The sequence below is a fragment of the Anopheles merus genome, chromosome 2L (assembly GCF_017562075.2).
Source record: "Anopheles merus strain MAF chromosome 2L, AmerM5.1, whole genome shotgun sequence".
NCBI classification, from domain to species: Eukaryota; Metazoa; Arthropoda; class Insecta; order Diptera; family Culicidae; genus Anopheles; species Anopheles merus.
The window spans coordinates 17,552,788-17,566,530 of NC_054083.1; the positions used below are offsets into that span (position 1 = coordinate 17,552,788).

Here is a 13,743-nt window from a genome sequence, read left to right on the forward strand (position 1 = left end):
CGCCCGCCAGCGGAAGCGCGAACTGACTTTGTACTCCGGCTCGAACGTGGCCTCGCCGGTCAGTCTTAGATTGCTGCGCGTAAGCTGCTCCTTGTTGTGCAGCTTCGAGTCGGAGGCGCTCAAATCGTCACGCTTTTCCTTCTCCTTGCGCTTGTTTAAATTCCGGTACCGGTGGTCCATCGTTGCCGGCAGAAAATCGTACGGCAGAAAGGCCGACTTGTACTCGGAAGACGCGTTGGCAAGTCCGGTACCCCCGGACCCGCCGTCCGGCAGCTTGAAGCATTCCTCTGGCCTAACGGCAGGTGGTCGAGATCTGTAACCGACAGTGAAACGAAGAACAAAATAAAACAATGTCCTGTTAAAGCACAAGTGGATCGCCTCATATATTCGGCCATACTTCACGATCGTATCCTGCGAATAGCTGACAAACTTGGAGTGATTTTCCGACAGGCCCTTCATTGTGCCCGGTTCAATGTGCAACGAGGTACTGCGCGTCTCAACGGAAGTGCTCGTTCGTATGCCGCTCGGCGTTGAAATCGGTCGGCGTACTCGGTTGCTTTTGCATCGACGACCGCCGATGGCAGTGAAGGTTCCGATTTGTTGTACAGCGAAAAGTTGCTGCCCAGATGTTCTTAAATAAAAATTAATATAAGTTAATTTTGTAATCAATGATACGATTTCGAGATTTTTCTGGTTACGTACTGGCGTGATCTTGTGAGAACTTTCGTTTACGGTAGCAGTTCAGTTCGTCTACCGTAATGTACTCGTGCGGATGCTTGACTGCGAAACGTTCTTGTGTGTACCACCAACTGCCGTTTCCTGTAAGTTTCGAAAATGTTTAACGAGCTTTATATTTGTAACACAATGGATTTTTTACAATAATTTTTGTTCGGTTTGACGCTTTTATGTTTTAACTTTAATTAAAATCATTAAATATTGCTTATAGTTAACACTTACTATGTCTTAATCGAGGTATTTCAGGCTCCGACACAAAAACATTCCAGTCCAAAAAGTCGCGACTGTTGGACCTGCGAATGAGGGAAAGAAAAAAAACAAAATGAAAATCATTAATTCAAGCACACAGCACAAACCCATGCCCTTCCGTGGTATCAGGACGAAAATCAAAACTCCAACTTAATTGCACCAATAGTCCGCACGATTTACCTTGTAGTGAAAAATCAGCTACTCGATTTTGCTTCACTTTATCTTCAGATTATAGTAACGTTTTCGTCCTTGCGAAACTTTCCAAAACTCTTTGCTTCAATGCGATAACATATCGATACATAACTAGCGCACGGTACCAGTTATGATTGAAAAACTGAAACGAGCGTACCGCAAACAAATAATCAACGTTGCGTTCCTGTGCATTGATCCAAATAAATGTATGGCTTGGATCGCTAAGCAACAGTGCCATTATTTACTATAAGGCACCGTTGGCAAGGCCAGTAGGGGGTTTTCCCAGCGAAGAAGGTGCAGGAAGCGGTGAAAGGTAATGATGCTAAGGCGTTTCCTTTGTACGGCATTTCAGGTGTCTAACAAAGAAATTATAACATTTAACCTAGTTTTAGCATAGATCATGCGTTTCACTTGCTTGGTCTGTTTTGGTCAGCCATTGGTTCGCTCGGTGCAATCAAACACCTCAACTCAAACCAAGCTGTCAATCATTGATGCGGTGTTGGTTGGGTTGAATTTTACTATAAACAACGTCCTGCAACTGTGAACATGGAAGAGTTGTTTGGCTCGAAGGAACTACTTCTGCATGTTCTTTTTGAATGAAATTGACGGTCAAAGTTTGTGGAATTATTACTTCATGCCTTTAGGGAGTATCATGTACGATTTAGACATATGTGTTTTGAAGTAATTTCGAGTAATAAAGTTCAACAGCTTCTTCCATAAAAGCTATCTTAAAAAAAGGAATCACATTGCACAGGCTTAAAGACTTAAAGGCCTGCGGAAAGATACGTTGGGTCATACAAGACTAGACATGGTTCACGCATGAACTAAACTACGCAAAAAAGCACCTTTTAGAAGAAACAAGATACAGAAAAATATTAATTTTGAATAACCAGCCTTTCAATCCAAACTCACTGACACGTGAACCAACAATATATTGGTTACTTATGAAAAAAAAAGAATGCGCATGTAACAATCGCATAAACTCAGAGAGTACGTTGAAGTTGAGTAGCTTGGTGGCCTATTTGTGTTAACGTGTTAACTTCTACAAAACCGTAAGGATTTGATTCCCAATTGAAAGTGACGACAGTGAAGTCGCTTGATACGCTGCATGACCGTGAGATCGCCGTACATCTCGTATAGCTCATCGTTATAACGGCTCATCCATTATCCTTCCACATATACAGGACCAAAAATCGTTTTGAGTATCGTCTTCTTTTTTTATAAAAGAAAGTCTTTATTCGCGTGTACAGAACATGTTTTATTTACCAGGGTAGATATTTACAAAATACTCTAATATAGCTATACATTTACAAAAGTACTGCACGCTTAAGGACGACTAAATCTATCTCATCATCGTTGTTATCGACGATGTGGAAAATGTAGTTATCAAACAACCTAAGATTACATACACACATTCCCGGACTAACTCTTGGTAGTTCTGGAAATTGCAGACTATTAAACAGATATTGGCCTCCTGGAGCTATTGAAACAATTGTTTGCTGCAGCAGTGCCCAAGTCAAACGCGGCCACGAGGGTTTCGTCAGATTTCGTTCAGAACATTCTTTAAAGTGAACTGATTTCTCAAGCTGTAGAATGACCGGTTGGCGCGCAACTCGGCTTCCATGCAATTGTCGTTGGTGACCTTTGACCCTAGGTGAAATCTGGGACGATTTCAAAAGTGCGTTCACCTATCTGTACGTCACGCCTACATAAGTTTGGATTTGTTGCTGTTAGGGGTTTGATGTGGCCACCATCAGTTTGGTCTTTACCCCGTTCTCCTGTAATCAGAGGTTCTTTTTCGCCTGTTCGATCCCTTGGTAGGTTTCTGCTACATAGGAGAGCCGCAGACCAATGATGTCTATATCATCGGCGTATCATAGTTGACTTACAGGGTTTCCCACGATTTATTGGTAGATTCCCATAGTTGGTTGTCATATTTTTTTGGTGTGTTCCAACGATTTTTTCGCCGTTTCTCTTATTTTTATGGATCAATTGTATTGAATTCTAAACGGACGATACCAATAAATTATGGGAACGAACCCAAAATCTATCGAATTTGAAGAATAAAACGTGAGACGAACCCAAAAAAATATGCGAACTGACCAATAAATCGTGGGAAACCCTGTATAGAAGATTGTTCCCGAAATCTCCACCCTCGAGTCCACGTCAGCCCATCCCCCTGGCGCAGACCTTTGGTGGTAGCAAAAGTCCCTGGGAGTTTTCCTTCCACCTTCACCTGGCAAGTGACGTTGGTCATAGTCATTCTAACTTGCCTTATCAGTTTGAGCGGGATTCCAAAAGAACTCCAAAAGAACTCGTAGCGTCGTAGGCTTTGAAGTCAGTGAAATGTATGACAAATGAAAATTTCCAGTGAAATCAGTAGTAGTGAAATTCAACTCTTTTAACCACGTTTTAAGCCATTCTCCGATAGCAAATAGAGAATAGTGTGAAACTTGAATAAGAGAGGACATTAGAAGTACTTCCTTCTTCAATGAACTCATGAGAGAAAATTTGATTAGATGGAAGATGAACCAAGTTCCAAAATTTATGTAAGAAAGACCTGGATCAGTGAAAGTTAAAATTCCACTAGAAAAGAGAATTTTTGTTATTATTCTTGTTATTTAGCGTAATAACCTTAATCGATGGTTAAATGCTTGCCTAAGCTTGGCTATCTGTGACTTATTGGGGTACTTATAGCAGAAAAGTATCGGGGACTAGTCCTTTATATAAATCAGACTTAAACCCATAACTCATAAAGTCGTGTTAGTGACAATGGATTTTTTATTTGGACTATCTCTAATTTAGAATATCATACAATCACGAACAGAAGATGATAAGACGCGTGGAAACAAAAACGAACAATGGCAATGAAATGTGAAAATTTAAGCTTCTCAACTGCAAAACAGAGCTTTTCTCGTGGCGTGCGTGTCTTTTAATCACTTTGATACAAATTTGGTTAAACCGGCATCACAGAATACGAATTGATTTCCATAAATGAATGATTATTTTTTCGTTAAAATCAGCGAAAATATTTACTATAAAATCTAGTACCTAGAAAAAGGGCCGTAGTTTATGAACACAATACATGTTTTATCGAAGACATATGTTTAAGGTTCATTCTATTTTTGCTATAGGACGCTACAATTGAACGAAAGTAACAAAAAGTGTTGTAATGATCCACGTCTTGAGAAATAGTTAGATTTTGTCGCTACCGTGGTCGTCAGCAAGAATTTAATATTTCCGTTTATATAAGTGTTGATGAAATCGTACACCTAAAAGAAAGCATATATTTAATGATTGTATAGCCAAAAAACAATACTCTGAATTTTTGTATGATAAACAACTCTTGTATAATAAGATCACACAGTGAGAACTATTTGAAATTTGGTTTTAAGCAATTGATGTTTTACATAAAGACATTTTGTGCGTAAAATTTAATAGATAAACAAATTAATGGATCCAAATATACTTTTAGTGTAAATTTTATAATCTTATTAACCTTGGACAGCACTCATTGTAATGGTTGTGCAATATTATGTAAACAACCATGAACAATGTTAACGTGAATTCAAAAACCGTCTTTAAATATTTAGTGCCTTCATAGTTTTTAACTCGATAAACCTAGAAAAAATACTTCCAATTAGTTGTTTGGAACATAAACATGTTTTTTTATGTGCGATTTAGTATTACCAAAACTGTTTACGGTTCAAATTTGCTTTTCATTTTCATGCTACATCAATTTGTACCTAAGGTGGGCAAAGTTTTAGCCCTGACAAAGTATGTTTTTCTGCATTACTTTCTCTCCTGCAAGCTGCAAAACGATGCAACCTTCAAACTTTTCTCCGCAAAAGCCCCAAACTGCTGCTGTTTGGTCGATTTGTCGTTACTCTCCACTTCCGTTTCCATTCATCTTGGGCACACTACGTACCTACGTACGTACCTCACTCGCACGATTATGCGGGGGGAGCTTCAATTAGGGAGCCGGAAATGTTACTTACACGATTGACCCACTTCTACCCACCAGCTGAAAGCTTGCAAAAATTGTACCATCAATTTAGAATGTCCTTCGGTTTGGCGCCTGGGCCGCAGCGAACAGCGGACACAGTAAGTGGCTGAAGGCAGTACTTAGCATAGGTAGTTTAATTAAATCGTTGCGGGAAATGGATGTTTTACCACGATTACATGACATTACGGATGATAATGGTTGATGAGAAAAAGGAAACTGAAACTGCTTACCTCGTTGCAGGTCCATGCTGCCGATGTTTTAGGCGCACCATTGTGTGAGATTAATAATCTATCTGGTTAGTGTAACAAACTTTCAACGATAATATTAGTAAACTATTAGTTTGCTATCTGTGTAACAACACGTTCCAAAAAGGTACAGCAATCAAATGCTATTTTTATTCACATTTCTATTTCCATCCACCGTCTCACTGGAAAGCCTGTCGAATGTCACAAGGCTATTCCCTGTACCCGTACACACAATCACATACAATTGTACAACAAGATATCACCGTTAATATTTGACCATTCGTTTAAAAATGCAGCACACAAGGTTAGTTTTCTGTTTTTTTAGTGTCTTAATTGAAATATTCTCACGAAACAATCGTTACGTTCGAGATATATCATTTCACGCCACTTCGTTTTATCCCTTTGATAACGAATCACTGGAAAATACTGTAGCTCGACAGCCAACACACCGCATTGGTCACTGAATGTTGCTTTATTAGCGTAAATTTCCCCTGCATAAAATACCATTCCTTGTAGGATAAGGATAACCTGGCCGTTAGCCACACTCCTACGAGTGTGGCTCACCACACCACCTTGGGTTTTATTGCTACAAAACGGCATACCACCGAACCGTTTATCACTTCATTCGTGCATGTGGAGTTCGGGCGGGTTAATATCCACGACACAAACGATGTTCTCCAACCGCGCGAAGGTCCTTCTCTCCCGCACGCACAGTCCCCATTGGCCCCAGTCCGTCCCAGTAGGACACATCCGTCGCGTTGGCCCGCTCAGGCGGTACTAAATCCGACCACACGTTCGTCAGTCAGTCGACGGGTTGTGTGGACGCTAAAAATAAATTAAACCGACCCAAACGGGCAGACCACTCGGCCGACCACACCGACCCATTAGTGCCACTCATACTCTCCCTTTACCATTCGTTCGGAATGCCCTGGAGCGTTGGGTTCCAGCAGGATCGTTCCAGCGAAAGTCGCGGGTCCTCGCTGGCACACACACACACACACACACACACACACACACACACACACACACACACACACACACACACACACACACACACACACACACACACACACACACACTTATGTGTAGCTGTGGTTCTGGTGGCTAGCTGTACCTACCTGCAAAAAGGAAGGAAAAGTCACGCCTTGACCCTACCATCTCAAGGCAATCCAACGGTGGTGCCCTAACGGATAAACTAATCGTTATTATTTCCCATAGCCCTTACAGTTCAGCCAAAACGATGTATTAGTAAGAGGGGTGAATTGGTAGAAGGCTCTTTCCTTTGAGAAAGGATTGAACGGGAGTGAGTGGATGAAAATGTAGAAGAGGCATAGCAATTTCAAACTGTTTGACAAAACTGTTCAAACAGTGCTGCGTTGTCCCAATATTTTATTAAACCCACCCATGGCTGTTTGTCTGTTTACCTAGAATTCCTTTGAAGTTGAAATTTAACCCAGCACATGACTTTGAACATAATGATCCATTTTTATTGAAGGTATGATTTGAAAGGAAATGACCCAAAGTCGCCACCTCTGGCACCTGATTCGAATCTGCTACTGGTGTTTTTTCCTCCTTACAGCTGTGCATCATACGTCACGTCAGGGCCATTTCTTTGACCTGGCGAATTATCGCCGAAGGACCGACCTGTTCGCGCAAACATCGTGTCCATTCGGGCGTGCAAACAAGTACTGACTCCTTGTACCGGGTGGAACGAGACGAACTCCGGATACTGATGGTGGTGTTAGTGGGGCTGTAGTAATAATGTAGCGTTCTATAAAACCAGTTCAAGGCTGTCAGCAACAGTTCGTTGGTCCGGGTACTGGTACTCGCTGGTTCGACCAACCCGCTCTACCAAGGAGGAGTTCCTCGTAGCCTCACTTTGGGGCTGCTTTTGGGGAAAAGATTTTAGAGCGCGTTAATGGCGATTTCGCTAGAGGAGGGTGGTGGGCAAAGTACATTGGAAAACATGGGCGTTGGTCCCAATGGTCGATTGGTGGTTTGGTTCTGGAGCATATTAGCGTCCGGTCACGGTCATATGGTGTAAGTGGGGGAGTCACGCCGCAATCTGTAAAATAATCTATTTAAGTGATCCGTTCCTGTTGGTATGGTGCCTAAGGTCAGCAAGCCTTCCCCTTTGCGAGTGGAAACTTGCAGATAGCCTAGCTGGTGCACGCTCGTAGCAGATTTCCTTCACTGTGCTGTGTGGTACTACTGATCGGGAGTATTTTACGATCGTCAATTAGTATACCGTTTTATTAATTAATTAGTGCGGAAGCCGATGACGAATGAGAATTTAATCTAGCTTCCTTTAATCATAGTTATTGGTAATTGGGGCGTTGTAAAGTGACGGTGTTTACTGTATACCTCTTCCGATTTTTTTACGCAACTGCTAATAAAATGCAAACTTTTCCTAAAGCACTGTTACACGATGATAAGGAAAAGGCGAAACACACGAATGCTCAAAATACATATCAACCAAATAAAAAGGAACAGGTTGTGAACATAAAACCAAGTCGCATTTTTCCGTTGCAAAAGGGTGTTAATTTCACGTCCTTGACTGGATCCATGAATGGTGTTGTCCAATGTTGGAATAGCACGTGCATGTTTGTAACGGCCAAAACCGACTAGTTGCCATTAGGAGAAGCATGAAATAAATTTGACCAAAACATTGTTTATTAAAACAATTAAAAACATAGTATGCTTTTAGCAAAAAAAAGGACATTGTCACGCACAATTCTTGACATTTGTTTGGCACACAGTTTCCTTGTCCTTCTGCCTGATTGATGGTTTTCTCACGATATCTGGTTGGGAAACAACTTAATCTCGATTTTATATGTCTGACTGACAATTTACCAGGGTTTTACAAATAGATTGAAAAAGGCTTTTGAGATTTGATCGGATTATTTGTTTAGTAGCTTAATTAGTAGCTGTTAGGTTATCAGATATGCTGATCTGGAAAACTATTTTTTCCTTAGCACACATTTTGTATCATTATATCTTTATGTATCCCATTTTCCTGGTAGTATTGTTTATTCCATACTTTTTCTAATATATTAAATAATGTACAAAGCCAAACTTAAATTTAAATGGTTAAATAAAATGGTTCAACATGCTTTATTCGCAGAACTGTGGCCCTTACTATGGTCAAATATGAAACACAGAGATATCATCCAATAGCAGTTTGATAGCTGATTAAATGAATCTGAATCCCGATTGGAAAGATTCATGAATCTCAAAGATTCATGAATCTTCAAAGATTCATGAAACTCGAAAGATTCAAGAATCTCAAAAAATTCATAAATTTCAAAGGATTCATTAATCTCGAAAGATTCAATTTCAAAAAATTATGTATATTTTTTTTGTCAAATTAATGAACATGTATTTCTTTAATCTGCTTGGTCTCTTATGTGACCTAAGCAACGTAAAAATTATCCTATACTATTATGAACAATTTTGGACAATCAAGAGTCGGGATGATTAAAAAGAGCTAAGGTGATTTTTAAAAGAGTCGATGATCAAAATAATCAAAATACATACACAATAAATACAATAATCAAAATACACTTTTGATTTTCACATATCCCTGTAAATTTTCCGTCTTCGTTTAAGATCCTCTTCACCATGTGCAATCATGTTATTTTCAGTACTTCTTAAATCAGTAATAGGATAGACTAATTAATATAGAATAGTTAAGGATAGCTTAGTTATTATGGGAAATGAGTGGAAACTGAAAGGCACACATATTAATAAATAATTGAATTGAGTTGAATTGAAAAACAATGGTTCATCAGAGCTATACTGTCGCCTTTTGAAGTCTTTGCTTGTTCTTTTTCTTCTTCTTCCTCAGTTTCCAGTTGGTATATGTTTACTCTGGCCAGCAGATCGGAGGAGTCAATAGAGTTCGAGAGTGTTTTTGCCACAAATACACGTTGGGAAACTCTGCGTCGATATTTTAAAACAATCAATTAAGAATAAGAGATTCAGTGTTCCCCTTTTCGGCCAATCAATGATTCAATCTTCGAAAATAATGGCTAAATTCTTTTACAACGAGCGACAGCTTGTAGTGAGGAGCAAAACCATAGTAATTATTTTTCTAAGCGATAGATTTCGCAAAAAAACAACATTTACAAATAAGCATTTATTCCTAAGCGCCTTTAAATTCTCTCTAATCTGCCTTGAGACAGTATAATTTCCGATGAGGTATCGTAGGATAAAGCTGGGACATGTGGAAGGGATGTTGTGTTAAATCAATACATAGTAGTGTAAAGCAATTGTTTGGTGCTAGCGGCAAACAATGAAACAGCGAGTATACGATTGCTTTGGGAACATTCAGTTAATAAAAGCTGATTTTTGTTTTATTGTTTGTTGTTACAATTAGTGTAATTGTGATGCATTTCGATTTGCTCGAAACAACTATTGTGCACATTTCATTCTTTAAGCCATTGTTAAAGAACACAAAAGACACTTACGTCAAACATAGCAACATTTCGCTCTAAAATTTATACATTTATTCACCATCAATATTGAGCCTTGCTCTGCAAAACAGCAAGCACAACACGAGATGCCTCAACGTCGCCTGTCCTTGTTGCGTCGATAGGATCGAGGAGATCGCGAGCGGGATCGTGACCGCGAGCGTGAGTACGACCGTGATCTGGACCGGCCATGGCGACGGGACGCACTGGAGCGCTTGGAATCGGATCGTCCGTGACTAGTCGACGAGGCGGTCGATTTTGAAGAAGAACGTTGATCACTCGACCGCCTGCTGCGATCTGGACTGCGCGACCTCGATCGTGAAATTGATCGTGAGCGGTGGTGAGAAGTTTGTTGCTTGCTGTGGTTGGTGGCAGGGTTTGAAATCTTAGATGCTGGCTTTGCAGCAGTTTCCTCATCCGATCCCCACAGATTATACTTGGAAAGATCCTCATCGCCTTCGTCTTCGTCGTCCTCATCCTCGTCGTCATCCTCGTTACCATCGTCATCGGACTCCTCGTCCTGATGTCTACGTTTCTGTTGCTCTTTTCGCGTACTGTTTCTCTGGCTTGCCTCCTCATCGGAATCGGTGCTCCGCCGTCGTTGTGCGGCACGGGCGCTTGATTCCTTCGGTTTTCCTTTGGGTTTCTTCCGACGTCCAAATTCATCGTACTCATCGTCAGACTCGACGCGATCCTTGTACTCGACAACGCCACGATCGTTATAGCCTCCTCCGTAGCCTGTAAAGTGGTCACACAAGCGGACGAAACAGTTTGATTCCCTTCATCCGTTCCCTAGCCTTCATATATGCTTACCCGTCCGTTCCTCCACGTCGCAAAACCGTGGAGCGCTGCAGATGTTGCATGTGTGCCGTCGAGCCCAATTCACGTTAGCGCATTTATTGCATTGCCAGTCTTCGGCGCTGAACAGACCGCGCGACTTCTCGGCAGCTGCCTTGCCGATTTCGGTGCCAACTTTCTTTTTACCCCCGGCGCTACTGCTACCGCCCCCGTCGGAGTCGCTAGCCGTGGATCCATTTTTTGAACCGCTGTTGGGACGCTCCTTGCCGCAACGGTTACACTGGTTTCTTCGGGCAAAATTAAGATTCTTACAACTAATCACGGCGGACGGTGCGATGCAGTGGTGCGAATGGCGCGTTGCCACACCACAGTTTTGGCGCAAGCCATTTTACGGAAGGGTGCATGGAGAAGGCCAAAAACGTTAGATCCCAAAATAGTCTTCAATTGTGCTTTGAGAATAATAAATTGCCATCGGGGGTTTGCTTACTCGGGCTCCGGACAAGTCCAATCGCCATTCTTATTACTGGATGGTCGCTTTCCATCCGATTCGGTTTTGGTGTATCCGGCACTGCTCATTGCATTTACCTTTCCGCGCTGCCACCCGAGGGAGAAGGGGATGCACGACGCAATTTACCTGCCGTGTGCTGTGTCGGATCAGGAAATCCTGCTGAAAATTTAAATGCCTGTTGAGCAACACTTTTCCGTCGTAAGCTGTAAATTGTTTATGATCTATTCATCAATACTTTTGATAAAATCGAGCCTCACGATTTTTCTGGATGTCAGTCACTGTCAACAACACACTGACGCCTAAATGTCAAATAGGTTAATGCCAGGGGTGAGCAACCTTGATTTTTTTCTTCAGAGGAAAATTGAAAAGTAACATTCCATGGCGCGCTACTTAACCGGGTACATTTTATCCAGTTTTCCGAATATCCGTGCTATTTAGAAATGACAGCTCAAAACAAAATTGGTATAATATGCTAAGCAGAAGGTGTGAAAACATCGTTATTAGACCATAATATCATAACAAAAAATAATAAAATTCATAACTATTTTGGATACAGGTATTCCCCGATATACGCCATACTCTATATACGCGATTTCGATGTACGCTATTTTCTAAATTTGACAGTTTTTTGAGCAAATTGAACTAATTTTACACATTGAATGTCAAATTCAAAATAAATTCCTCTTTTGTCGAATTTTAAAAACCATTTTACAAGGTATAAAATTGTAATCTTCAGTTAAAATCAGATCAACTAACTAATTTAGTGGCTAAAACCAGTCACCTTTAGTGGTAAATTATACGAAAATTTTCTATAAATTGACTGAAAACCTCGAAATTCGACTTACGCTAATATTTGAGATACGCTATTGCTTCCGGTCTGTATGAATAGCGTATATTGGAGAATACAGTAGAACGTCGATTATCCGGGCAGCTCGGAACTGGACGGTTGCCGGTTAATCGATTTGCACGGATAATCGGACAAGAAATGTCAAATTCATATAAAAATTGTAAAATTCATTAGTTTTATGATTAATTCACATTGTTAGTAGAATATTATGTTAATCAATAACTATAGGTTTAGTAACTGTTTATGAACAAAAATTAATTCCGAAAATACCACTAAACACTACAGAGCTGCACAAAAAATTGGTTGCCTACTTGACTATCGCTGCAAATTTTCGCCGCATGTTTGAGCAGCTGTCACATTTATGCGCACGGTTAAGCCGCCCGACGGTTAATCCGCCCCCGGATAATCGACGTTCTACTGTACCTGTATTTTCCCCTCAACATTTGATTGATTTTTAAACTTCAAATGTTTTGCCATTCCCATACCTTGGATTTTGTCGCTCTATGTCTATTTGAACGGTTACAGCCAAAATATACTTGAATAATAATGATTTCTGATTGAATTTAGTTCATGTATGTACAGTTTAGTTCATTTATGTATGTACATCCGGATAAGCGAATAACACGGATAATGAATCAAATGATGTATTTTATCACCAATTCTTGATTAGATTTTGGAAAATTTTCTTATTTTTTGATAACAAAAAAAAACCCAGTTTTTATTAATTTCATGTTTTTCCAATGAGAACATTTAAAATTTGTCATGATTTACAGAGTTTTTGTTATGACAATGTACTTTACAACCGTTTTTTTTTTTTAATATCCTCCTCATAATGCAATGCCACCTTTGCATTGAACTGTCATTTCTCAACAGCACCAAGAGAGAGAGAGAGCCCAAGCGCCCCAGATTAAGCTTAAACGACTGGAAAATCAAATATCCATAGAAAAAAACGAAACCGCCATAGCTTCATTGGTTTGCTCAATAGATGGCGTATTACAACTCATCATTATATTGCTGTCCTTTTCTTGCAATGTGTTTTGACTAGTTTCATCTTCATATTGCCTTCTAATTTCCCGTGCTAAAATCTATATGAATGGTTGTGTGGTCAGATACGTGGATATCAACACCAACGACCATTACTCTAATCTCATTTGCTTCAGTGCTGGTGGTTTCCATTGAAGTTTAGTATTTAAATAATCGTATCGCTGTTCTAGTTCTAACGATGCATAACTTCATTGTAAAACCATACAACATTACAGAAGGAATGAGAAAGCTCTCCAAACGAGGAAGCTCGCACTGGTTGGGTATCCCACAAACAGATGGCGCCACCAGCTTTTTGCTATTTTTAGAATGCATGAGTCATTTGCCGTCTGCTAAACGAAGTCTTTCTATATTCCATTTAGGTTGATAGCCTGAGTCGTTTAGAACCCGTTTATTGGTCGTTTAGTGGATTTGTGGCACTTGGGAGACAGAACATTTAGTATGCAACCTTGACTTTTGTTATAGAAAATTTTGAACACGATTGTAGATTGGAGCATACATCATTCAATAATCATGGCAACACCGTACACAAATAATGAGGGTACAGATTTTAGAGGTTTTCCAAATTAGAGGGACACTGAAATTCACAAATCCACAAATGTACTGAAAATGAAGGGACTGTGACAAATATTCGAATAAGAAGTGGTTTT

The 13,743-nt window shown here is 40.2% G+C and overlaps 1 protein-coding gene across 1 annotated transcript; it reads right to left on the reverse strand.

Moving 5' to 3' along the window:
• Window positions 1–9,728: 9,728 nt before the first annotated feature.
• LOC121594218 (zinc finger Ran-binding domain-containing protein 2-like) lies at window positions 9,729–11,510 on the reverse strand. The gene is made up of 4 exons (XM_041917273.1): window positions 11,441–11,510; window positions 11,185–11,364; window positions 10,713–11,011; window positions 9,729–10,637 (listed from the first exon to the last, which is right to left on the reverse strand). Exons 2-4 carry the CDS (start codon window positions 11,271–11,273, stop codon window positions 9,994–9,996), a joined length of 1,032 nt encoding a protein of 343 aa, XP_041773207.1. The 5' UTR covers window positions 11,274–11,364; window positions 11,441–11,510; the 3' UTR covers window positions 9,729–9,993.
• Between the last annotated feature and the right edge of the window lie 2,233 nt (window positions 11,511–13,743).